The 26,783-nt window shown below is 38.4% G+C and overlaps 2 protein-coding genes across 2 annotated transcripts in view; both read left to right on the top strand.

The window, feature by feature from the left end:
- LOC106011013 overlaps positions 1–26,783 on the top strand; it is a 76,925-nt gene that overhangs the window by 21,619 nt on the left and 28,523 nt on the right. Inside the window, exons 21-47 of the mRNA XM_035969918.1 lie at positions 412–663; positions 1,256–1,516; positions 2,108–2,362; positions 2,955–3,215; positions 3,809–4,063; positions 4,656–4,913; positions 5,507–5,761; positions 6,354–6,614; positions 7,208–7,462; positions 8,055–8,315; positions 8,909–9,163; positions 9,756–10,016; positions 10,610–10,864; positions 11,457–11,717; positions 12,311–12,565; positions 13,158–13,418; positions 14,012–14,266; positions 14,859–15,119; positions 15,713–15,967; positions 16,560–16,820; positions 17,414–17,668; positions 18,261–18,521; positions 19,115–19,369; positions 19,962–20,222; positions 20,816–21,070; positions 21,663–21,923; positions 25,886–26,146. Coding sequence (XP_035825811.1) covers positions 412–663; positions 1,256–1,516; positions 2,108–2,362; positions 2,955–3,215; positions 3,809–4,063; positions 4,656–4,913; positions 5,507–5,761; positions 6,354–6,614; positions 7,208–7,462; positions 8,055–8,315; positions 8,909–9,163; positions 9,756–10,016; positions 10,610–10,864; positions 11,457–11,717; positions 12,311–12,565; positions 13,158–13,418; positions 14,012–14,266; positions 14,859–15,119; positions 15,713–15,967; positions 16,560–16,820; positions 17,414–17,668; positions 18,261–18,521; positions 19,115–19,369; positions 19,962–20,222; positions 20,816–21,070; positions 21,663–21,923; positions 25,886–26,146 — 6,963 coding nt within the window. The remainder of the gene's footprint in view (positions 1–411; positions 664–1,255; positions 1,517–2,107; positions 2,363–2,954; positions 3,216–3,808; positions 4,064–4,655; positions 4,914–5,506; positions 5,762–6,353; positions 6,615–7,207; positions 7,463–8,054; positions 8,316–8,908; positions 9,164–9,755; positions 10,017–10,609; positions 10,865–11,456; positions 11,718–12,310; positions 12,566–13,157; positions 13,419–14,011; positions 14,267–14,858; positions 15,120–15,712; positions 15,968–16,559; positions 16,821–17,413; positions 17,669–18,260; positions 18,522–19,114; positions 19,370–19,961; positions 20,223–20,815; positions 21,071–21,662; positions 21,924–25,885; positions 26,147–26,783) is intronic.
- On the top strand, positions 24,150–25,545 carry LOC118477723 (lectin ADEL-like). The gene is made up of 2 exons (XM_035969922.1): positions 24,150–24,471; positions 25,038–25,545. The coding sequence occupies exons 1-2, from the start codon at positions 24,336–24,338 to the stop codon at positions 25,499–25,501; spliced, it is 600 nt and encodes a 199-aa protein (XP_035825815.1). The 5' UTR covers positions 24,150–24,335; the 3' UTR covers positions 25,502–25,545.

Below are 26,783 nucleotides of genomic sequence, written 5' to 3'. Positions count from 1 at the left end.
GTTTCAAGAACTTCTCCCACTGACTGATTCTGCTACTTTTTTCCTCCCTTCATTCCACATACTTTAAGGGATAAAAATGGAAAAGTTCGAAAAACATTCTGCCTTTCTGAAGGCACCCATTATCTGATTTTTCCTAACGTCATTCAATCGGTATCACTCTTGGCCTAAGATTTGGAACTTCTGTCGTATTTACATTCGTGGTCATTTTTGTTGTTCTTGGTTTTTCTTCTGGGAAAGTCAGAAATTGTTTATTCAAACAATAGTTTTACGTTTTGTAACTGGTTTCCTTCTCTTCCAATTATTTGGACACATTCCTATTTTCACATGTATTCGTTTGCGAAAATTCCGTGAATTTGGTTTGTAAGTTAGGTGCTTATGTCTGCAGTGTATTCTTTTAATCTTTTTCTTCAGACGATGATGAGGAAGAAGAAGAAGGCGGTAAAGGCAACTGCAGAAAGTTAAAACTAGAAAGCAAACAGAAAAAGAAAGACGAGAAATCTCTTTCAAAGGCCAAGAAAATCAAGTCAATGAAGATAACGAAAGAACTGTCAGAGGGCAAGTGCAAAAAGAATAAATCTTTTGGCTATAAAGGAAGGAAGGCCTGGGTGAAGAACGACTGCCGTGCAGTATTCAAAGTTTGCTACAAGCCAAAAGGCGATGAAGGTTTGTTTTCACCTGAGTACTGGAAAACAATCTCGCATTCAACTTATCAAAGTTATTACTTCTGGTTTGCTTATGTCGTCTACCTTCTCTTGACATTTTTGTGAGGTTTTCAATAGGTGTCCTCCTACCTCGTTTGTTGCGCTTGCATTCCAAATCTGATTCATTTATGTGTCACTCCGGAGTTTCAAGAACTTCTCCCACTGACTGATTCTGCTACTTTTTTCCTCCCTTCATTCCACATACTTTAAGGGATAAAAATGGAAAAGTTCGAAAAACATTCTGCCTTTCTGAAGGCACCCATTATCTGATTTTTCCTAACGTCATTCAATCGGTATCACTCTTGGCCTAAGATTTGGAACTTCTGTCGTATTTACATTCGTGGTCATTTTTGTTGTTCTTGGTTTTTCTTCTGGGAAAGTCAGAAATTGTTTATTCAAACAATAGTTTTACGTTTTGTAACTGGTTTCCTTCTCTTCCAATTATTTGGACACATTCCTATTTTCACATGTATTCGTTTGCGAAAATTCCGTGAATTTGGTTTGTAAGTTAGGTGCTTATGTCTGCAGTGTATTCTTTTAATCTTTTTCTTCAGACGATGATGAGGAAGAAGAAGAAGGCGGTAAAGGCAACTGCAGAAAGTTAAAACTAGAAAGCAAACAGAAAAAGAAAGACGAGAAATCCCTTTCAAAGGCCAAGAAAATCAAGTCAATGAAGATAACGAAAGAGCTGTCAAACGGCAAGTGCAAAAAGAATAAATCCTTTGGCTACAAAGGAAGGAAGGCCTGGGTGAAGAACAACTGCCGTGCAGTTTTCAAAGTTTGCTACAAGCCAAAAGGCGGCAAAGGCGACGAAGGTTTGTGTTTCCTTGAGCTCTTGAAAACCATTTTAGATCATACTTATCAAAACCACTACTTCCGGTCTGTGTATTTCGTGCGTCTTTTCGTGACTTTTCTATCAGCCATTCAATGGGTTGCTTTCTACCTTGTGTGTTGCGGCTGCAATCCAAATCGAAACCAAAGTTTCAAGAATTACTCCCACTGACTGATTCCGTTCCGTTTTGCTCACCACTTTTCACATTATTTTAAGGATAAAGGTGGAAAATTTGAAGAAAAACAAAGTACAAAAACATGATATCTTTCTTGTGGATACCCTTCAATATGTTCTGTCCTAGTGCTGTACTATTGTTACCAATCTTTGTCTACCTTTTGGAATTTCTTTCCTTTTTCCATTTATTGGCTGGGTCGGTGTTTTTTAAACATAACAGTTAATAATTGTGTGCTGCAACAATACTTTTCCCGTCTGTAACTTGTGGCATGGAATCCCAGGATTTTGGAAACATTCTATTAGCAGGTACTTCTACGCATGTATTAGCAAATTGCCGTAGAATGGGTATGTAATTTAGGCGCATACCTCTGCAGTATATTATTTTCACCTTTTCTCTCAGACGATGATGAGGAAGAGGGCGATGAAGGCGATAAAGGCAACTGCAGAACTTTAAAACTTGAAAGCAAAAACAAAGAGAAAGACCAGAAATCTCTTTCAAAGGCCAAGAAAATCAAGTCAATGAAGATAACGAAAGAACTGTCAGAGGGCAAGTGCAAAAAGAATAAATCTTTTGGCTATAAAGGAAGGAAGGCCTGGGTGAAGAACGACTGCCGTGCAGTATTCAAAGTTTGCTACAAGCCAAAAGGCGATGAAGGTTTGTTTTCACCTGAGTACTGGAAAACAATCTCGCATTCAACTTATCAAAGTTATTACTTCTGGTTTGCTTATGTCGTCTACCTTCTCTTGACATTTTTGTGAGGTTTTCAATAGGTGTCCTCCTACCTCGTTTGTTGCGCTTGCATTCCAAATCTGATTCATTTATGTGCCACTCCGGAGTTTCAAGAACTTCTCCCACTGACTGATTCTGCTACTTTTTTCCTCCCTTCATTCCACATACTTTAAGGGATAAAAATGGAAAAGTTCGAAAAACATTCTGCCTTTCTGAAGGCACCCATTATCTGATTTTTCCTAACGTCATTCAATCGGTATCACTCTTGGCCTAAGATTTGGAACTTCTGTCGTATTTACATTCGTGGTCATTTTTGTTGTTCTTGGTTTTTCTTCTGGGAAAGTCAGAAATTGTTTATTCAAACAATAGTTTTATGTTTTGTAACTGGTTTCCTTCTCTTCCAATTATTTGGACACATTCCTATTTTCACATGTATTCGTTTGCGAAAATTCCGTGAATTTGGTTTGTAAGTTAGGTGCTTATGTCTGCAGTGTATTCTTTTAATCTTTTTCTTCAGACGATGATGAGGAAGAAGAAGAAGGCGGTAAAGGCAACTGCAGAAAGTTAAAACTAGAAAGCAAACAGAAAAAGAAAGACGAGAAATCTCTTTCAAAGGCCAAGAAAATCAAGTCAATGAAGATAACGAAAGAGCTGTCAAACGGCAAGTGCAAAAAGAATAAATCCTTTGGCTACAAAGGAAGGAAGGCCTGGGTGAAGAACAACTGCCGTGCAGTTTTCAAAGTTTGCTACAAGCCAAAAGGCGGCAAAGGCGACGAAGGTTTGTGTTTCCTTGAGCTCTTGAAAACCATTTTAGATCATACTTATCAAAACCACTACTTCCGGTCTGTGTATTTCGTGCGTCTTTTCATGACTTTTCTATCAGCCATTCAATGGGTTGCTTTCTACCTTGTGTGTTGCGGCTGCAATCCAAATCGAAACCAAAGTTTCAAGAATTACTCCCACTGACTGATTCCGTTCCGTTTTGCTCACCACGTTTCACATTATTTTAAGGATAAAGGTGGAAAATTTGAAGAAAAACAAAGTACAAAAACATGAGATCTTTCTTGTGGATACCCTTCAATATTGTCTTTCATAGTGCCATACTATCGTTACCAATCTTTGCCTAACTTTTGGAATTTCTTTCCTTTTGCCATTTATCTGCTTGGTTGGTGTTTATTTTTAGCATAACAGTTAATACTTGTTTGTTGCAACAATACTTTTCCCGTCTGTAACTAGTGTCATGGAATCCCAGGTTTTTAAAAACATTCTATTAGCGGGTGTTTCTACGCATGTATTAGCAAATTGTCGTAGAATGGGTATGTAAGTTAGGCGCTGACGTCTGCAGTATATTATTTTCACCTTTTCTCTCAGACGATGATGAGGAAGAAGGCGATGAAGGCGATAAAGGCAACTGCAGAACTTTAAAACTTGAAAGCAAAAACAAAGAAAAAGACCAGAAATCTCTTTCCAAGGCCAAGAAAATCAAGTCAATGAAGATAACGAAAGAACTGTCTGAGGGCAAGTGCAAGAAGAATAAATCCTTTGGCTATAAAGGAAGAAAGGCCTGGGTGAAGAACAACTGCCGTGCAGTATTCAAAGTTTGCTACAAGCCAAAAGGCGATGAAGGTTTGTTTTCACCTGAGTACTGGAAAACAATCTCGCATTCAACTTATCAAAGTTATTACTTCTGGTTTGCTTATGCCGTCTACCTTCTTTTGACATTTTTGTGAGGATTTCAAAAGGTGTCCTCCTACCTCGTTTGTTGCGCTTGCATTCCAAATCTGATTCATTTATGTGCCACTCCGGAGTTTCAAGAACTTCTCCCACTGACTGATTCTGCTACTTTTTTCCTCCCTTCATTCCACATACTTTAAGGGATAAAAATGGAAAAGTTCGAAAAACATTCTGCCTTTCTGAAGGCACCCATTATCTGATTTTTCCTAACGTCATTCAATCGGTATCACTCTTGGCCTAACATTTGGAACTTCTGTCGTATTTACATTCGTGGTCATTTTTGTTGTTCTTGGTTTTTCTTCTGGGAAAGTCAGAAATTGTTTATTCAAACAATAGTTTTACGTTTTGTAACTGGTTTCCTTCTCTTCCAATTATTTGGACACATTCCTAATTTCACATGTATTGGTTTGCGAAAATTCCGTGAATTTGGTTTGTAAGTTAGGTGCTTATGTCTGCAGTGTATTCTTTTAATCTTTTTCTTCAGACGATGATGAGGAAGAAGAAGGCGGTAAAGGCAACTGCAGAAAGTTAAAACTAGAAAGCAAACAGAAAAAGAAAGACGAGAAATCTCTTTCAAAGGCCAAGAAAATCAAGTCAATGAAGATAACGAAAGAGCTGTCAAACGGCAAGTGCAAAAAGAATAAATCCTTTGGCTACAAAGGAAGGAAGGCCTGGGTGAAGAACAACTGCCGTGCAGTTTTCAAAGTTTGCTACAAGCCAAAAGGCGGCAAAGGCGACGAAGGTTTGTGTTTCCTTGAGCTCTTGAAAACCATTTTAGATCATACTTATCAAAACCACTACTTCCGGTCTGTGTATTTCGTGCGTCTTTTCGTGACTTTTCTATCAGCCATTCAATGGGTTGCTTTCTACCTTGTGTGTTGCGGCTGCAATCCAAATCGAAACCAAAGTTTCAAGAATTACTCCCACTGACTGATTCCGTTCCGTTTTGCTCACCACTTTTCACATTATTTTAAGGATAAAGGTGGAAAATTTGAAGAAAAACAAAGTACAAAAACATGAGATCTTTCTTGTGGATACCCTTCAATATTGTCTTTCTTAGCGCCATACTATCGTTACCAATCTTTGCCTAACTTTTGGAATTTCTTTCCTTTTGCCATTTATCTGCTTGGTTGGTGTTTATTTTTAGCATAACAGTTAATACTTGTTTGCTGCAACAATACTTTTCCCGTCTGTAACTAGTGTCATGGAATCCCAGGTTTTTAAAAACATTCTATTAGCGGGTGTTTCTACGCATGTGTTAGCAAATTGTCGTAGAATGGGTATGTAAGTTAGGCGCTGACGTCTGCAGTATATTATTTTCACCTTTTCTCTCAGACGATGATGAGGAAGAAGGCGATGAAGGCGATAAAGGCAACTGCAGAACTTTAAAACTTGAAAGCAAAAACAAAGAAAAAGACCAGAAATCTCTTTCCAAGGCCAAGAAAATCAAGTCAATGAAGATAACGAAAGAACTGTCTGAGGGCAAGTGCAAGAAGAATAAATCCTTTGGCTATAAAGGAAGAAAGGCCTGGGTGAAGAACAACTGCCGTGCAGTATTCAAAGTTTGCTACAAGCCAAAAGGCGATGAAGGTTTGTTTTCACCTGAGTACTGGAAAACAATCTCGCATTCAACTTATCAAAGTTATTACTTCTGGTTTGCTTATGTCGTCTACCTTCTCTTGACATTTTTGTGAGGTTTTCAATAGGTGTCCTCCTACCTCGTTTGTTGCGCTTGCATTCCAAATCTGATTCATTTATGTGCCACTCCGGAGTTTCAAGAACTTCTCCCACTGACTGATTCTGCTACTTTTTTCCTCCCTTCATTCCACATACTTTAAGGGATAAAAATGGAAAAGTTCGAAAAACATTCTGCCTTTCTGAAGGCACCCATTATCTGATTTTTCCTAACGTCATTCAATCGGTATCACTCTTGGCCTAAGATTTGGAACTTCTGTCGTATTTACATTCGTGGTCATTTTTGTTGTTCTTGGTTTTTCTTCTGGGAAAGTCAGAAATTGTTTATTCAAACAATAGTTTTACGTTTTGTAACTGGTTTCCTTCTCTTCCAATTATTTGGACACATTCCTATTTTCACATGTATTCGTTTGCGAAAATTCCGTGAATTTGGTTTGTAAGTTAGGTGCTTATGTCTGCAGTGTATTCTTTTAATCTTTTTCTTCAGACGATGATGAGGAAGAAGAAGAAGGCGGTAAAGGCAACTGCAGAAAGTTAAAACTAGAAAGCAAACAGAAAAAGAAAGACGAGAAATCTCTTTCAAAGGCCAAGAAAATCAAGTCAATGAAGATAACGAAAGAGCTGTCAAACGGCAAGTGCAAAAAGAATAAGTCCTTTGGCTACAAAGGAAGGAAGGCCTGGGTGAAGAACAACTGCCGTGCAGTTTTCAAAGTTTGCTACAAGCCAAAAGGCGGCAAAGGCGACGAAGGTTTGTGTTTCCTTGAGCTCTTGAAAACCATTTTAGATCATACTTATCAAAACCACTACTTCCGGTCTGTGTATTTCGTGCGTCTTTTCGTGACTTTTCTATCAGCCATTCAATGGGTTGCTTTCTACCTTGTGTGTTGCGGCTGCAATCCAAATCGAAACCAAAGTTTCAAGAATTACTCCCACTGACTGATTCCGTTCCGTTTTGCTCACCACTTTTCACATTATTTTAAGGATAAAGGTGGAAAATTTGAAGAAAAACAAAGTACAAAAACATGAGATCTTTCTTGTGGATACCCTTCAATATTGTCTTTCTTAGCGCCATACTATCGTTACCAATCTTTGCCTAACTTTTGGAATTTCTTTCCTTTTGCCATTTATCTGCTTGGTTGGTGTTTATTTTTAGCATAACAGTTAATACTTGTTTGCTGCAACAATACTTTTCCCGTCTGTAACTAGTGTCATGGAATCCCAGGTTTTTAAAAACATTCTATTAGCGGGTGTTTCTACGCATGTGTTAGCAAATTGTCGTAGAATGGGTATGTAAGTTAGGCGCTGACGTCTGCAGTATATTATTTTCACCTTTTCTCTCAGACGATGATGAGGAAGAAGGCGATGAAGGCGATAAAGGCAACTGCAGAACTTTAAAACTTGAAAGCAAAAACAAAGAAAAAGACCAGAAATCTCTTTCCAAGGCCAAGAAAATCAAGTCAATGAAGATAACGAAAGAACTGTCTGAGGGCAAGTGCAAGAAGAATAAATCCTTTGGCTATAAAGGAAGAAAGGCCTGGGTGAAGAACAACTGCCGTGCAGTATTCAAAGTTTGCTACAAGCCAAAAGGCGATGAAGGTTTGTTTTCACCTGAGTACTGGAAAACAATCTCGCATTCAACTTATCAAAGTTATTACTTCTGGTTTGCTTATGTCGTCTACCTTCTCTTGACATTTTTGTGAGGTTTTCAATAGGTGTCCTCCTACCTCGTTTGTTGCGCTTGCATTCCAAATCTGATTCATTTATGTGCCACTCCGGAGTTTCAAGAACTTCTCCCACTGACTGATTCTGCTACTTTTTTCCTCCCTTCATTCCACATACTTTAAGGGATAAAAATGGAAAAGTTCGAAAAACATTCTGCCTTTCTGAAGGCACCCATTATCTGATTTTTCCTAACGTCATTCAATCGGTATCACTCTTGGCCTAAGATTTGGAACTTCTGTCGTATTTACATTCGTGGTCATTTTTGTTGTTCTTGGTTTTTCTTCTGGGAAAGTCAGAAATTGTTTATTCAAACAATAGTTTTACGTTTTGTAACTGGTTTCCTTCTCTTCCAATTATTTGGACACATTCCTATTTTCACATGTATTCGTTTGCGAAAATTCCGTGAATTTGGTTTGTAAGTTAGGTGCTTATGTCTGCAGTGTATTCTTTTAATCTTTTTCTTCAGACGATGATGAGGAAGAAGAAGAAGGCGGTAAAGGCAACTGCAGAAAGTTAAAACTAGAAAGCAAACAGAAAAAGAAAGACGAGAAATCTCTTTCAAAGGCCAAGAAAATCAAGTCAATGAAGATAACGAAAGAGCTGTCAAACGGCAAGTGCAAAAAGAATAAGTCCTTTGGCTACAAAGGAAGGAAGGCCTGGGTGAAGAACAACTGCCGTGCAGTTTTCAAAGTTTGCTACAAGCCAAAAGGCGGCAAAGGCGACGAAGGTTTGTGTTTCCTTGAGCTCTTGAAAACCATTTTAGATCATACTTATCAAAACCACTACTTCCGGTCTGTGTATTTCGTGCGTCTTTTCGTGACTTTTCTATCAGCCATTCAATGGGTTGCTTTCTACCTTGTGTGTTGCGGCTGCAATCCAAATCGAAACCAAAGTTTCAAGAATTACTCCCACTGACTGATTCCGTTCCGTTTTGCTCACCACTTTTCACATTATTTTAAGGATAAAGGTGGAAAATTTGAAGAAAAACAAAGTACAAAAACATGAGATCTTTCTTGTGGATACCCTTCAATATTGTCTTTCTTAGCGCCATACTATCGTTACCAATCTTTGCCTAACTTTTGGAATTTCTTTCCTTTTGCCATTTATCTGCTTGGTTGGTGTTTATTTTTAGCATAACAGTTAATACTTGTTTGCTGCAACAATACTTTTCCCGTCTGTAACTAGTGTCATGGAATCCCAGGTTTTTAAAAACATTCTATTAGCGGGTGTTTCTACGCATGTGTTAGCAAATTGTCGTAGAATGGGTATGTAAGTTAGGCGCTGACGTCTGCAGTATATTATTTTCACCTTTTCTCTCAGACGATGATGAGGAAGAAGGCGATGAAGGCGATAAAGGCAACTGCAGAACTTTAAAACTTGAAAGCAAAAACAAAGAAAAAGACCAGAAATCTCTTTCCAAGGCCAAGAAAATCAAGTCAATGAAGATAACGAAAGAACTGTCTGAGGGCAAGTGCAAGAAGAATAAATCCTTTGGCTATAAAGGAAGAAAGGCCTGGGTGAAGAACAACTGCCGTGCAGTATTCAAAGTTTGCTACAAGCCAAAAGGCGATGAAGGTTTGTTTTCACCTGAGTACTGGAAAACAATCTCGCATTCAACTTATCAAAGTTATTACTTCTGGTTTGCTTATGTCGTCTACCTTCTCTTGACATTTTTGTGAGGTTTTCAATAGGTGTCCTCCTACCTCGTTTGTTGCGCTTGCATTCCAAATCTGATTCATTTATGTGCCACTCCGGAGTTTCAAGAACTTCTCCCACTGACTGATTCTGCTACTTTTTTCCTCCCTTCATTCCACATACTTTAAGGGATAAAAATGGAAAAGTTCGAAAAACATTCTGCCTTTCTGAAGGCACCCATTATCTGATTTTTCCTAACGTCATTCAATCGGTATCACTCTTGGCCTAAGATTTGGAACTTCTGTCGTATTTACATTCGTGGTCATTTTTGTTGTTCTTGGTTTTTCTTCTGGGAAAGTCAGAAATTGTTTATTCAAACAATAGTTTTACGTTTTGTAACTGGTTTCCTTCTCTTCCAATTATTTGGACACATTCCTATTTTCACATGTATTCGTTTGCGAAAATTCCGTGAATTTGGTTTGTAAGTTAGGTGCTTATGTCTGCAGTGTATTCTTTTAATCTTTTTCTTCAGACGATGATGAGGAAGAAGAAGAAGGCGGTAAAGGCAACTGCAGAAAGTTAAAACTAGAAAGCAAACAGAAAAAGAAAGACGAGAAATCTCTTTCAAAGGCCAAGAAAATCAAGTCAATGAAGATAACGAAAGAGCTGTCAAACGGCAAGTGCAAAAAGAATAAGTCCTTTGGCTACAAAGGAAGGAAGGCCTGGGTGAAGAACAACTGCCGTGCAGTTTTCAAAGTTTGCTACAAGCCAAAAGGCGGCAAAGGCGACGAAGGTTTGTGTTTCCTTGAGCTCTTGAAAACCATTTTAGATCATACTTATCAAAACCACTACTTCCGGTCTGTGTATTTCGTGCGTCTTTTCGTGACTTTTCTATCAGCCATTCAATGGGTTGCTTTCTACCTTGTGTGTTGCGGCTGCAATCCAAATCGAAACCAAAGTTTCAAGAATTACTCCCACTGACTGATTCCGTTCCGTTTTGCTCACCACGTTTCACATTATTTTAAGGATAAAGGTGGAAAATTTGAAGAAAAACAAAGTACAAAAACATGAGATCTTTCTTGTGGATACCCTTCAATATTGTCTTTCTTAGCGCCATACTATTGTTACCAATCTTTGCCTAACTTTTGGAATTTCTTTCCTTTTGCCATTTATCTGCTGGGTTGGTGTTTATTTTTAGCATAACAGTTAATACTTGTTTGCTGCAACAATACTTTTCCCGTCTGTAACTAGTGTCATGGAATCCCAGGTTTTTAAAAACATTCTATTAGCGGGTGTTTCTACGCATGTATTAGCAAATTGTCGTAGAATGGGTATGTAAGTTAGGCGCTGACGTCTGCAGTATATTATTTTCACCTTTTCTCTCAGACGATGATGAGGAAGAAGGCGATGAAGGCGATAAAGGCAACTGCAGAACTTTAAAACTTGAAAGCAAAAACAAAGAAAAAGACCAGAAATCTCTTTCCAAGGCCAAGAAAATCAAGTCAATGAAGATAACGAAAGAACTGTCTGAGGGCAAGTGCAAGAAGAATAAATCCTTTGGCTATAAAGGAAGAAAGGCCTGGGTGAAGAACAACTGCCGTGCAGTATTCAAAGTTTGCTACAAGCCAAAAGGCGATGAAGGTTTGTTTTCACCTGAGTACTGGAAAACAATCTCGCATTCAACTTATCAAAGTTATTACTTCTGGTTTGCTTATGTCGTCTACCTTCTCTTGACATTTTTGTGAGGTTTTCAATAGGTGTCCTCCTACCTCGTTTGTTGCGCTTGCATTCCAAATCTGATTCATTTATGTGCCACTCCGGAGTTTCAAGAACTTCTCCCACTGACTGATTCTGCTACTTTTTTCCTCCCTTCATTCCACATACTTTAAGGGATAAAAATGGAAAAGTTCGAAAAACATTCTGCCTTTCTGAAGGCACCCATTATCTGATTTTTCCTAACGTCATTCAATCGGTATCACTCTTGGCCTAAGATTTGGAACTTCTGTCGTATTTACATTCGTGGTCATTTTTGTTGTTCTTGGTTTTTCTTCTGGGAAAGTCAGAAATTGTTTATTCAAACAATAGTTTTATGTTTTGTAACTGGTTTCCTTCTCTTCCAATTATTTGGACACATTCCTATTTTCACATGTATTCGTTTGCGAAAATTCCGTGAATTTGGTTTGTAAGTTAGGTGCTTATGTCTGCAGTGTATTCTTTTAATCTTTTTCTTCAGACGATGATGAGGAAGAAGAAGAAGGCGGTAAAGGCAACTGCAGAAAGTTAAAACTAGAAAGCAAACAGAAAAAGAAAGACGAGAAATCTCTTTCAAAGGCCAAGAAAATCAAGTCAATGAAGATAACGAAAGAGCTGTCAAACGGCAAGTGCAAAAAGAATAAATCCTTTGGCTACAAAGGAAGGAAGGCCTGGGTGAAGAACAACTGCCGTGCAGTTTTCAAAGTTTGCTACAAGCCAAAAGGCGGCAAAGGCGACGAAGGTTTGTGTTTCCTTGAGCTCTTGAAAACCATTTTAGATCATACTTATCAAAACCACTGCTTCCGGTCTGTGTATTTCGTGCGTCTTTTCGTGACTTTTCTATCAGCCATTCAATGGGTTGCTTTCTACCTTGTGTGTTGCGGCTGCAATCCAAATCGAAACCAAAGTTTCAAGAATTACTCCCACTGACTGATTCCGTTCCGTTTTGCTCACCACGTTTCACATTATTTTAAGGATAAAGGTGGAAAATTTGAAGAAAAACAAAGTACAAAAACATGAGATCTTTCTTGTGGATACCCTTCAATATTGTCTTTCTTAGCGCCATACTATCGTTACCAATCTTTGCCTAACTTTTGGAATTTCTTTCCTTTTGCCATTTATCTGCTTGGTTGGTGTTTATTTTTAGCATAACAGTTAATACTTGTTTGCTGCAACAATACTTTTCCCGTCTGTAACTAGTGTCATGGAATCCCAGGTTTTTAAAAACATTCTATTAGCGGGTGTTTCTACGCATGTACTAGCAAATTGTCGTAGAATGGGTATGTAAGTTAGGCGCTGACGTCTGCAGTATATTATTTTCACCTTTTCTCTCAGACGATGATGAGGAAGAAGGCGATGAAGGCGAGAAAGGCAACTGCAGAACTTTAAAACTTGAAAGCAAAAACAAAGAAAAAGACCAGAAATCTCTTTCCAAGGCCAAGAAAATCAAGTCAATGAAGATAACGAAAGAACTGTCTGAGGGCAAGTGCAAGAAGAATAAATCCTTTGGCTATAAAGGAAGAAAGGCCTGGGTGAAGAACAACTGCCGTGCAGTATTCAAAGTTTGCTACAAGCCAAAAGGCGATGAAGGTTTGTTTTCACCTGAGTACTGGAAAACAATCTCGCATTCAACTTATCAAAGTTATTACTTCTGGTTTGCTTATGTCGTCTACCTTCTCTTGACATTTTTGTGAGGTTTTCAATAGGTGTCCTCCTACCTCGTTTGTTGCGCTTGCATTCCAAATCTGATTCATTTATGTGCCACTCCGGAGTTTCAAGAACTTCTCCCACTGACTGATTCTGCTACTTTTTTCCTCCCTTCATTCCACATACTTTAAGGGATAAAAATGGAAAAGTTCGAAAAACATTCTGCCTTTCTGAAGACACCCACTATCTGATTTTTCCTAACGTCATTCATTCGGTATCACTCTTGGCCTAACATTTGGAACTTCTGTCGTATTTACATTCGTGGTCATTTTTGTTGTTCTTGGTTTTTCTTCTGGGAAAGTCAGAAATTGTTTATTCAAACAATAGTTTTATGTTTTGTAACTGGTTTCCTTCTCTTCCAATTATTTGGACGCATTCCTATTTTCACATGTATTCGTTTGCGAAAATTCCGTGAATTTGGTTTGTAAGTTAGGTGCTTTTCTCTGCAGTGTATTCTTTTAATCTTTTTCTTCAGACGATGATGAGGAAGAAGAAGAAGGCGGTAAAGGCAACTGCAGAAAGTTAAAACTAGAAAGCAAACAGAAAAAGAAAGACGAGAAATCTCTTTCAAAGGCCAAGAAAATCAAGTCAATGAAGATAACGAAAGAGCTGTCAAACGGCAAGTGCAAAAAGGATAAATCCTTTGGCTACAAAGGAAGGAAGGCCTGGGTGAAGAACAACTGCCGTGCAGTTTTCAAAGTTTGCTACAAGCCAAAAGGCGGCAAAGGCGACGAAGGTTTGTGTTTCCTTGAGCTCTTGAAAACCATTTTAGATCATACTTATCAAAACCACTACTTCCGGTCTGTGTATTTCGTGCGTCTTTTCGTGACTTTTCTATCAGCCATTCAATGGGTTGCTTTCTACCTTGTGTGTTGCGGCTGCAATCCAAATCGAAACCAAAGTTTCAAGAATTACTCCCACTGACTGATTCCGTTCCGTTTTGCTCACCACTTTTCACATTATTTTAAGGATAAAGGTGGAAAATTTGAAGAAAAACAAAGTACAAAAACATGAGATCTTTCTTGTGGATACCCTTCAATATTGTCTTTCTTAGCGCCATACTATCGTTACCAATCTTTGCCTAACTTTTGGAATTTCTTTCCTTTTGCCATTTATCTGCTTGGTTGGTGTTTATTTTTAGCATAACAGTTAATACTTGTTTGCTGCAACAATACTTTTCCCGTCTGTAACTAGTGACATGGAATCCCAGGTTTTTAAAAACATTCTATTAGCGGGTGTTTCTACGCATGTGTTAGCAAATTGTCGTAGAATGGGTATGTAAGTTAGGCGCTGACGTCTGCAGTATATTATTTTCACCTTTTCTCTCAGACGATGATGAGGAAGAAGGCGATGAAGGCGATAAAGGCAACTGCAGAACTTTAAAACTTGAAAGCAAAAACAAAGAAAAAGACCAGAAATCTCTTTCCAAGGCCAAGAAAATCAAGTCAATGAAGATAACGAAAGAACTGTCTGAGGGCAAGTGCAAGAAGAATAAATCCTTTGGCTATAAAGGAAGAAAGGCCTGGGTGAAGAACAACTGCCGTGCAGTATTCAAAGTTTGCTACAAGCCAAAAGGCGATGAAGGTTTGTTTTCACCTGAGTACTGGAAAACAATCTCGCATTCAACTTATCAAAGTTATTACTTCTGGTTTGCTTATGTCGTCTACCTTCTCTTGACATTTTTGTGAGGTTTTCAATAGGTGTCCTCCTACCTCGTTTGTTGCGCTTGCATTCCAAATCTGATTCATTTATGTGCCACTCCGGAGTTTCAAGAACTTCTCCCACTGACTGATTCTGCTACTTTTTTCCTCCCTTCATTCCACATACTTTAAGGGATAAAAATGGAAAAGTTCGAAAAACATTCTGCCTTTCTGAAGGCACCCATTATCTGATTTTTCCTAACGTCATTCAATCGGTATCACTCTTGGCCTAAGATTTGGAACTTCTGTCGTATTTACATTCGTGGTCATTTTTGTTGTTCTTGGTTTTTCTTCTGGGAAAGTCAGAAATTGTTTATTCAAACAATAGTTTTACGTTTTGTAACTGGTTTCCTTCTCTTCCAATTATTTGGACACATTCCTATTTTCACATGTATTCGTTTGCGAAAATTCCGTGAATTTGGTTTGTAAGTTAGGTGCTTATGTCTGCAGTGTATTCTTTTAATCTTTTTCTTCAGACGATGATGAGGAAGAAGAAGAAGGCGGTAAAGGCAACTGCAGAAAGTTAAAACTAGAAAGCAAACAGAAAAAGAAAGACGAGAAATCTCTTTCAAAGGCCAAGAAAATCAAGTCAATGAAGATAACGAAAGAGCTGTCAAACGGCAAGTGCAAAAAGGATAAATCCTTTGGCTACAAAGGAAGGAAGGCCTGGGTGAAGAACAACTGCCGTGCAGTTTTCAAAGTTTGCTACAAGCCAAAAGGCGGCAAAGGCGACGAAGGTTTGTGTTTCCTTGAGCTCTTGAAAACCATTTTAGATCATACTTATCAAAACCACTACTTCCGGTCTGTGTATTTCGTGCGTCTTTTCGTGACTTTTCTATCAGCCATTCAATGGGTTGCTTTCTACCTTGTGTGTTGCGGCTGCAATCCAAATCGAAACCAAAGTTTCAAGAATTACTCCCACTGACTGATTCCGTTCCGTTTTGCTCACCACTTTTCACATTATTTTAAGGATAAAGGTGGAAAATTTGAAGAAAAACAAAGTACAAAAACATGAGATCTTTCTTGTGGATACCCTTCAATATTGTCTTTCTTAGCGCCATACTATCGTTACCAATCTTTGCCTAACTTTTGGAATTTCTTTCCTTTTGCCATTTATCTGCTTGGTTGGTGTTTATTTTTAGCATAACAGTTAATACTTGTTTGCTGCAACAATACTTTTCCCGTCTGTAACTAGTGACATGGAATCCCAGGTTTTTAAAAACATTCTATTAGCGGGTGTTTCTACGCATGTGTTAGCAAATTGTCGTAGAATGGGTATGTAAGTTAGGCGCTGACGTCTGCAGTATATTATTTTCACCTTTTCTCTCAGACGATGATGAGGAAGAAGGCGATGAAGGCGATAAAGGCAACTGCAGAACTTTAAAACTTGAAAGCAAAAACAAAGAAAAAGACCAGAAATCTCTTTCCAAGGCCAAGAAAATCAAGTCAATGAAGATAACGAAAGAACTGTCTGAGGGCAAGTGCAAGAAGAATAAATCCTTTGGCTATAAAGGAAGAAAGGCCTGGGTGAAGAACAACTGCCGTGCAGTATTCAAAGTTTGCTACAAGCCAAAAGGCGATGAAGGTTTGTTTTCACCTGAGTACTGGAAAACAATCTCGCATTCAACTTATCAAAGTTATTACTTCTGGTTTGCTTATGTCGTCTACCTTCTCTTGACATTTTTGTGAGGTTTTCAATAGGTGTCCTCCTACCTCGTTTGTTGCGCTTGCATTCCAAATCTGATTCATTTATGTGCCACTCCGGAGTTTCAAGAACTTCTCCCACTGACTGATTCTGCTACTTTTTTCCTCCCTTCATTCCACATACTTTAAGGGATAAAAATGGAAAAGTTCGAAAAACATTCTGCCTTTCTGAAGGCACCCATTATCTGATTTTTCCTAACGTCATTCAATCGGTATCACTCTTGGCCTAAGATTTGGAACTTCTGTCGTATTTACATTCGTGGTCATTTTTGTTGTTCTTGGTTTTTCTTCTGGGAAAGTCAGAAATTGTTTATTCAAACAATAGTTTTACGTTTTGTAACTGGTTTCCTTCTCTTCCAATTATTTGGACACATTCCTATTTTCACATGTATTCGTTTGCGAAAATTCCGTGAATTTGGTTTGTAAGTTAGGTGCTTATGTCTGCAGTGTATTCTTTTAATCTTTTTCTTCAGACGATGATGAGGAAGAAGAAGAAGGCGGTAAAGGCAACTGCAGAAAGTTAAAACTAGAAAGCAAACAGAAAAAGAAAGACGAGAAATCTCTTTCAAAGGCCAAGAAAATCAAGTCAATGAAGATAACGAAAGAGCTGTCAAACGGCAAGTGCAAAAAGAATAAATCCTTTGGCTACAAAGGAAGGAAGGCCTGGGTGAAGAACAACTGCCGTGCAGTTTTCAAAGTTTGCTACAAGCCAAAAGGCGGCAAAGGCGACGAAGGTTTGTGTTTCCTTGAGCTCTTGAAAACCATTTTAGATCATACTTATCAAAACCACTACTTCCGGTCTGTGTATTTCGTGCGTCTTTTCGTGACTTTTCTATCAGCCATTCAATGGGTTGCTTTCTACCTTGTGTGTTGCGGCTGCAATCCAAATCGAAACCAAAGTTTCAAGAATTACTCCCACTGACTGATTCCGTTCCGTTTTGCTCACCACTTTTCACATTATTTTAAGGATAAAGGTGGAAAATTTGAAGAAAAACAAAGTACAAAAACATGAGATCTTTCTTGTGGATACCCTTCAATATTGTCTTTCTTAGCGCCATACTATCGTTACCAATCTTTGCCTAACTTTTGGAATTTCTTTCCTTTTGCCATTTATCTGCTTGGTTGGTGTTTATTTTTAGCATAACAGTTAATACTTGTTTGCTGCAACAATACTTTTCCCGTCTGTAACTAGTGACATGGAATCCCAGGTTTTTAAAAACATTCTATTAGCGGGTGTTTCTACGCATGTGTTAGCAAATTGTCGTAGAATGGGTATGTAAGTTAGGCGCTGACGTCTGCAGTATATTATTTTCACCTTTTCTCTCAGACGATGATGAGGAAGAAGGCGATGAAGGCGATAAAGGCAACTGCAGAACTTTAAAACTTGAAAGCAAAAACAAAGAAAAAGACCAGAAATCTCTTTCCAAGGCCAAGAAAATCAAGTCAATGAAGATAACGAAAGAACTGTCTGAGGGCAAGTGCAAGAAGAATAAATCCTTTGGCTATAAAGGAAGAAAGGCCTGGGTGAAGAACAACTGCCGTGCAGTATTCAAAGTTTGCTACAAGCCAAAAGGCGATGAAGGTTTGTTTTCACCTGAGTACTGGAAAACAATCTCGCATTCAACTTATCAAAGTTATTACTTCTGGTTTGCTTATGTCGTCTACCTTCTCTTGACATTTTTGTGAGGTTTTCAATAGGTGTCCTCCTACCTCGTTTGTTGCGCTTGCATTCCAAATCTGATTCATTTATGTGCCACTCCGGAGTTTCAAGAACTTCTCCCACTGACTGATTCTGCTACTTTTTTCCTCCCTTCATTCCACATACTTTAAGGGATAAAAATGGAAAAGTTCGAAAAACATTCTGCCTTTCTGAAGACACCCACTATCTGATTTTTCCTAACGTCATTCATTCGGTATCACTCTTGGCCTAACATTTGGAACTTCTGTCGTATTTACATTCGTGGTCATTTTTGTTGTTCTTGGTTTTTCTTCTGGGAAAGTCAGAAATTGTTTATTCAAACAATAGTTTTACGTTTTGTAACTGGTTTCCTTCTCTTCCAATTATTTGGACACATTCCTATTTTCACATGTATTCGTTTGCGAAAATTCCGTGAATTTGGTTTGTAAGTTAGGTGCTTATGTCTGCAGTGTATTCTTTTAATCTTTTTCTTCAGACGATGATGAGGAAGAAGAAGAAGGCGGTAAAGGCAACTGCAGAAAGTTAAAACTAGAAAGCAAACAGAAAAAGAAAGACGAGAAATCTCTTTCAAAGGCCAAGAAAATCAAGTCAATGAAGATAACGAAAGAGCTGTCAAACGGCAAGTGCAAAAAGAATAAATCCTTTGGCTACAAAGGAAGGAAGGCCTGGGTGAAGAACAACTGCCGTGCAGTTTTCAAAGTTTGCTACAAGCCAAAAGGCGGCAAAGGCGACGAAGGTTTGTGTTTCCTTGAGCTCTTGAAAACCATTTTAGATCATACTTATCAAAACCACTACTTCCGGTCTGTGTATTTCGTGCGTCTTTTCGTGACTTTTCTATCAGCCATTCAATGGGTTGCTTTCTACCTTGTGTGTTGCGGCTGCAATCCAAATCGAAACCAAAGTTTCAAGAATTACTCCCACTGACTGATTCCGTTCCGTTTTGCTCACCACTTTTCACATTATTTTAAGGATAAAGGTGGAAAATTTGAAGAAAAACAAAGTACAAAAACATGAGATCTTTCTTGTGGATACCCTTCAATATTGTCTTTCTTAGCGCCATACTATCGTTACCAATCTTTGCCTAACTTTTGGAATTTCTTTCCTTTTGCCATTTATCTGCTTGGTTGGTGTTTATTTTTAGCATAACAGTTAATACTTGTTTGCTGCAACAATACTTTTCCCGTCTGTAACTAGTGTCATGGAATCCCAGGTTTTTAAAAACATTCTATTAGCGGGTGTTTCTACGCATGTGTTAGCAAATTGTCGTAGAATGGGTATGTAAGTTAGGCGCTGACGTCTGCAGTATATTATTTTCACCTTTTCTCTCAGACGATGATGAGGAAGAAGGCGATGAAGGCGATAAAGGCAACTGCAGAACTTTAAAACTTGAAAGCAAAAACAAAGAAAAAGACCAGAAATCTCTTTCCAAGGCCAAGAAAATCAAGTCAATGAAGATAACGAAAGAACTGTCTGAGGGCAAGTGCAAGAAGAATAAATCCTTTGGCTATAAAGGAAGAAAGGCCTGGGTGAAGAACAACTGCCGTGCAGTATTCAAAGTTTGCTACAAGCCAAAAGGCGATGAAGGTTTGTTTTCACCTGAGTACTGGAAAACAATCTCGCATTCAACTTATCAAAGTTATTACTTCTGGTTTGCTTATGTCGTCTACCTTCTCTTGACATTTTTGTGAGGTTTTCAATAGGTGTCCTCCTACCTCGTTTGTTGCGCTTGCATTCCAAATCTGATTCATTTATGTGCCACTCCGGAGTTTCAAGAACTTCTCCCACTGACTGATTCTGCTACTTTTTTCCTCCCTTCATTCCACATACTTTAAGGGATAAAAATGGAAAAGTTCGAAAAACATTCTGCCTTTCTGAAGACACCCACTATCTGATTTTTCCTAACGTCATTCATTCGGTATCACTCTTGGCCTAACATTTGGAACTTCTGTCGTATTTACATTCGTGGTCATTTTTGTTGTTCTTGGTTTTTCTTCTGGGAAAGTCAGAAATTGTTTATTCAAACAATAGTTTTACGTTTTGTAACTGGTTTCCTTCTCTTCCAATTATTTGGACACATTCCTATTTTCACATGTATTCGTTTGCGAAAATTCCGTGAATTTGGTTTGTAAGTTAGGTGCTTATGTCTGCAGTGTATTCTTTTAATCTTTTTCTTCAGACGATGATGAGGAAGAAGAAGAAGGCGGTAAAGGCAACTGCAGAAAGTTAAAACTAGAAAGCAAACAGAAAAAGAAAGACGAGAAATCTCTTTCAAAGGCCAAGAAAATCAAGTCAATGAAGATAACGAAAGAGCTGTCAAACGGCAAGTGCAAAAAGAATAAATCCTTTGGCTACAAAGGAAGGAAGGCCTGGGTGAAGAACAACTGCCGTGCAGTTTTCAAAGTTTGCTACAAGCCAAAAGGCGGCAAAGGCGACGAAGGTTTGTATTTCCTTGAGCTCTTGAAAACCATTTTAGATCATACTTATCAAAACCACTACTTCCGGTCTGTGTATTTCGTGCGTCTTTTCGTGACTTTTCTATCAGCCATTCAATGGGTTGCTTTCTACCTTGTGTGTTGCGGCTGCAATCCAAATCGAAACCAAAGTTTCAAGAATTACTCCCACTGACTGATTCCGTTCCGTTTTGCTCACCACTTTTCACATTATTTTAAGGATAAAGGTGGAAAATTTGAAGAAAAACAAAGTACAAAAACATGAGATCTTTCTTGTGGATACCCTTCAATATTGTCTTTCTTAGCGCCATACTATCGTTACCAATCTTTGCCTAACTTTTGGAATTTCTTTCCTTTTGCCATTTATCTGCTTGGTTGGTGTTTATTTTTAGCATAACAGTTAATACTTGTTTGCTGCAACAATACTTTTCCCGTCTGTAACTAGTGTCATGGAATCCCAGGTTTTTAAAAACATTCTATTAGCGAGTGTTTCTACGCATGTGTTAGCAAATTGTCGTAGAATGGGTATGTAAGTTAGGCGCTGACGTCTGCAGTATATTATTTTCACCTTTTCTCTCAGACGATGATGAGGAAGAAGACGATGAAGGCGATAAAGGCAACTGCAGAACTTTAAAACTTGAAAGCAAAAACAAAGAAAAAGACCAGAAATCTCTTTCCAAGGCCAAGAAAATCAAGTCAATGAAGATAACGAAAGAACTGTCTGAGGGCAAGTGCAAGAAGAATAAATCCTTTGGCTATAAAGGAAGAAAGGCCTGGGTGAAGAACAACTGCCGTGCAGTATTCAAAGTTTGCTACAAGCCAAAAGGCGATGAAGGTTTGTTTTCACCTGAGTACTGGAAAACAATCTCGCATTCAACTTATCAAAGTTATTACTTCTGGTTTGCTTATGTCGTCTACCTTCTCTTGACATTTTTGTGAGGTTTTCAATAGGTGTCCTCCTACCTCGTTTGTTGCGCTTGCATTCCAAATCTGATTCATTTATGTGCCACTCCGGAGTTTCAAGAACTTCTCCCACTGAATGATTCTGCTACTTTTTTCCTCCCTTCATTCCACATACTTTAAGGGATAAAAATGGAAAAGTTCGAAAAACATTCTGCCTTTCTGAAGGCACCCATTATCTGATTGTTCCTAACGTCATTCAATCGGTATCACTCTTGGCCTAACATTTGGAACTTCTGTCGTATTTACATTCGTGGTCATCTTTGTTGTTCTTGGTTTTTCTTCTGGGAAAGTCAGAAATTGTTTATTCAAACAATAGTTTTATGTTTTGTAACTGGTTTCCTTCTCTTCCAATTATTTGGACACATTCCTATTTTCACATGTATTCGTTTGCGAAAATTCCGTGAATTTGGTTTGTAAGTTAGGTGCTTATGTCTGCAGTGTATTCTTTTAATCTTTTTCTGCAGACGATGATGAGGAAGAAGAAGAAGGCGGTAAAGGCAACTGCAGAAAGTTAAAACTAGAAAGCAAACAGAAAAAGAAAGACGAGAAATCTCTTTCAAAGGCCAAGAAAATCAAGTCAATGAAGATAACGAAAGAGCTGTCAAACGGCAAGTGCAAAAAGGATAAATCCTTTGGCTACAAAGGAAGGAAGGCCTGGGTGAAGAACAACTGCCGTGCAGTTTTCAAAGTTTGCTACAAGCCAAAAGGCGGCAAAGGCGACGAAGGTTTGTGTTTCCTTGAGCTCTTGAAAACCATTTTAGATCATACTTATCAAAACCACTGCTTCCGGTCTGTGTATTTCGTGCGTCTTTTCGTGACTTTTCTATCAGCCATTCAATGGGTTGCTTTCTACCTTGTGTGTTGCGGCTGCAATCCAAATCGAAACCAAAGTTTCAAGAATTACTCCCACTGGCTGATTCCGTTCCGTTTTGCTCACCACGTTTCACATTATTTTAAGGATAAAGGTGGAAAATTTGAAGAAAAACAAAGTACAAAAACATGAGATCTTGCTTGTGGATACCCTTCAATATTGTCTTTCTTAGCGCCATACTATCGTTACCAATCTTTGCCTAACTTTTGGAATTTCTTTCCTTTTGCCATTTATCTGCTTGGTTGGTGTTTATTTTTAGCATAACAGTTAATACTTGTTTGCTGCAACAACACTTTTCACGTCTGTAACTAGTGTCATGGAATCCCAGGTTTTTAAAAACATTCTATTAGCGGGTGTTTCTACGCATGTATTAGCAAATTGTCGTAGAATGGGTATGTAGGTTAGGCGCTGACGTCTGCAGTATATTATTTTCACCTTTTCTCTCAGACGATGATGAGGAAGAAGGCGATGAAGGCGATAAAGGCAACTGCAGAACTTTAAAACTTGAAAGCAAAAACAAAGAAAAAGACCAGAAATCTCTTTCCAAGGCCAAGAAAATCAAGTCAATGAAGATAACGAAAGAACTGTCTGAGGGCAAGTGCAAAAAGAATAAATCTTTTGGCTATAACGGAAGGAAGGCCTGGGTGAAGAACGACTGCCGTGCAGTATTCAAAGTTTGCTACAAGCCAAAAGGCGATGAAGGTTTGTTTTCACCTGAGTACTGGAAAACAATCTCGCATTCAACTTATCAAAGTTATTACTTCTGGTTTGCTTATGTCGTCTACCTTCTCTTGACATTTTTGTGAGGTTTTCAATAGGTGTCCTCCTACCTCGTATGTTGCGCTTGCATTCCAAATCTGATTCATTTATGTGCCACTCCGGAGTTTCAAGAACTTCTCCCACTGACTGATTCTGTTACTTTTTTCCTCCCTTCATTCCACATACTTTAAGGGATAAAAATGGAAAAGTTCGAAAAACATTCTGCCTTTCTGAAGGCACCCACTATCTGATTTTTCCTTACGTCATTCAATCGGTATCACTCTTGGCCTAACATTTGGAACTTCTGTCCTGTTTACATTCGTGGTCATTTTTGTTGTTGTTGTTTTTTCTGGTCAAGTCAGAAATTGTTTACTCAAACAGTAGTTTTACGGTCTGTAACTGGTTTCCTACCCTTCCAATTTTTTGGAAACATTTCTATTTTTACATGTATTCGTTTGAAAAAAAATCCGTGAATTGGGTTTGTAAGTTAGGTGCTGATGTCTGCAGTGTATTCTTTTAATGGTTTTTTTTTCAGAAGATGATGAGGAAGAAGAAGAAAACGGTAAAGGCAACTGCAGAAAGTTAAAACTAGAAAGCAAACAGAAAAAGAAAGACGAGAAATCTCTTTCCAAGGCCAAGAAAATCAAGTCAATGAAGATAACGAAAGAGCTGTCAAATCGCAAGTGCAAAAAGAATAAATCCTTTGGCTATAAAGGAAGGAAGGCCTGGGTGAAGAACAACTGCCGTGCAGTTTTCAAAGTTTGCTACAAGCCAAAAGGCGGCAAAGGCGACGAAGGTTTGTGTTTCCTTGAGCTCTTGAAAACAATTTTACAGCATACTTATCAAAACCACTACTTCCGGTCTGTGTATTTCGTGCGTCTTTTCGTGACATTTCTATCTGCAATTCAATGGGTTGCTTTCTACCTTGTTTGTTGCGGCTGCAATCCAAATCGAAACCAGAGATTCATGAATTACTCCAACTGACTGATTCCGTTCCGTTTTGCTCTCCACGTTTCACATTATTTTAAGGATAAATTTGGAAACTACGCAAAAAAACCAAAATACAAAAACATGATGTCTTTCTTGTGGATACCCTTCAATATGTTCTTTCCTAGAACCATACTATCGTTGCAAATCTTTGCCTAACTTTTGGAATTTCTTTTCTTTTGCCATTTATTGGCTGGGTTGGTGTTTTTCTAACATAACAGTTAATAATTGCTTGATGCAGCAATACTTTTCCTGTCTGTAACTAGTGTCATGGAACCTCAGGTTTTTGGAAACATTCTATTAGCGGGTACTTCTACGCATGCATTAGCAAATTGCCGTAGAATGGGTATGTAAGTTAGGCGCTGACGTCTGCAGTATATTATTTTCACCTTTTCTCTTAGACGATGATGAGGAAGAAGGCGATGAAGGCGATAAAGGCAACTGCAGAACTTTAAAACTTGAAAGCAAAAACAAAGAGAAAGACCAGAAATCTCTCTCCAAGGCCAAGAAAATCAAGTCAATGAAGATAACTAAAGAACTGTCTGAGGGCAAGTGCAAGAAGAATAAATCCTTTGGCTATAAAGGAAAGAAGGCCTGGGTGAAGAACGACTGCCGTGCAGTATTCAAAGTTTGCTACAAGCCAAAAGGCGAAGAAGGTTTGTTTTCACCTGAGTACTGGAAAACAATCTGGCTGCTTCTTTATCAAATTCATTGCTTTTGGTCTGTGTATCTGGTCTGCCTTCTGGTAAATTCTGCATCAGTATTTAAATGCATTGCTTTTCTCCGACATGTTACGGCTGCAATCCAAATCTTAGTCATATGAGAGCCTGTCTAAATTTGTAATAAATACTCCCGCCGACTGTTTCTGCTCCGTTTCGCTCCCAACCTTTCACGTGCTTTTCGCTATACAAATCAAATCCTTGAAGAAACATTCTGTCTTTCTGAAGGACACACCCCATGTGTTTTTTCCTAACGTCATAAAATCGGAATTAGTCTTGGCCTTACCTTTGGAATTTCTCTCATTTCTTACTGAGTCAGTAACTGAATACAGTGATAATAATTTTTCCGTCAGTAATTGATGTTATTGCCGTAGGATAATGTGGAAACATTTTTTCTTGTAGGTAATTGTTTACAGAAAATTAGCTTGATCAAAATAGGGAGAAAATGGTATATAAAATAGATGCTGACGTCTGCAGTATATTATTTTTACCTCTTCACTCAGACGATGATGAGGAAGAGGGCGATGATGGCGAGAAAGGCAACTGCAGAACTTTAAAACTTGAAAGCAAAAACAAAGAAAAAGACGAGAAATCTCTTTCCAAGGCCAAGAAAATCAAGTCAATGAAGATAACGAAAGAACTATCAGGGGGCAAGTGCAAGAAGAATAAATCCTTTGGCTATAAAGGAAAGAAGGCCTGGGTGAAGAACGACTGCCGTGCAGTATTCAAAGTTTGCTACAAGCCAAAAGGCGATGAAGGTTTGTTTTCACTTGAGAACTGGAAAACAATCTTGCTTTCAACTTATCAAAGTTATTACTTTCTGGTTTGTTTATGTCGTCTACCTTCTCTTGACATTTTTGTGAGGTTTTCAATAGGTGTCCTCCTACCTCGTTTGTTGCGCTTGCATTCCAAATCTGATTCATTTATGTGCCACTCCGGAGTTTCAAGAACTTCTCCCACTGACTGATTCTGCTACTTTTTTCCTCCCTTCATTCCACATACTTTAAGGGATAAAAATGGAAAAGTTCGAAAAACATTCTGCCTTTCTGAAGGCACCCACTATCTGATTTTTCCTAACGTCATTCAATCGGTATCACTCTTGGCCTAACATTTGGAACTTCTGTCGTATTTACATTCGTGGTCATTTTTGTTGTTCTTGGTTTTTCTTCTGGGAAAGTCAGAAATTGTTTATTCAAACAATAGTTTTACGTTTTGTAACTGGTTTCCTTCTCTTCCAATTATTTGGACACATTCCTATTTTCACATGTATTCGTTTGCGAAAATTCCGTGAATTTGGTTTGTAAGTTAGGTGCTTATGTCTGCAGTGTATTCTTTTAATCTTTTTCTTCAGACGATGATGAGGAAGAAGAAGAAGGCGGTAAAGGCAACTGCAGAAAGTTAAAACTAGAAAGCAAACAGAAAAAGAAAGATGAGAAATCTCTTTCAAAGGCCAAGAAAATCAAGTCAATGAAGATAACGAAAGAGCTGTCAAACGGCAAGTGCAAAAAGAATAAATCCTTTGGCTACAAAGGAAGGAAGGCCTGGGTGAAGAACAACTGCCGTGCAGTTTTCAAAGTTTGCTACAAGCCAAAAGGCGGCAAAGGCGACGAAGGTTTGTGTTTCCTTGAGCTCTTGAAAACCATTTTAGATCATACTTATCAAAACCACTACTTCCGGTCTGTGTATTTCGTGCGTCTTTTCATGACTTTTCTATCAGCCATTCAATGGGTTGCTTTCTACCTTGTGTGTTGCGGCTGCAATCCAAATCGAAACCAAAGTTTCAAGAATTACTCCCACTGGCTGATTCCGTTCCGTTTTGCTCACCACGTTTCACATTATTTTAAGGATAAAGGTGGAAAATTTGAAGAAAAACAAAGTACAAAAACATGAGATCTTTCTTGTGGATACCCTTCAATATTGTCTTTCTTAGCGCCATACTATCGGTTGCAATCTTTGCCTAACTTTTGGAATTTCTTTCCTTTTGCCATTTATCTGCTTGGTTGGTGTTTATTTTTAGCATAACAGTTAATACTTGTTTGCTGCAACAATACTTTTCCCGTCTGTAACTAGTGTCATGGAATAGCAGGTTTTTAAAAGCGTTCTATTAGCGGGTGTTTCTACGCATGTGTTAGCAAATTGTCGTAGAATGGGTATGTAAGTTATGTCGCTGACGTCTGCAGTATATGATTTGCACCTTCTCTCTCAGACGACGATGAGGAAGAAGGGGATGAAGTAGAAAAAGACAAATA

The sequence above is a fragment of the Aplysia californica genome, unplaced genomic scaffold (assembly GCF_000002075.1).
Source record: "Aplysia californica isolate F4 #8 unplaced genomic scaffold, AplCal3.0 scaffold00195, whole genome shotgun sequence".
Classification (NCBI taxonomy): Eukaryota; Metazoa; Mollusca; class Gastropoda; order Aplysiida; family Aplysiidae; genus Aplysia; species Aplysia californica.
Note: the sequence above shows the minus strand (reverse complement) of the source record. Positions and strands in the feature narration are given on the sequence as shown.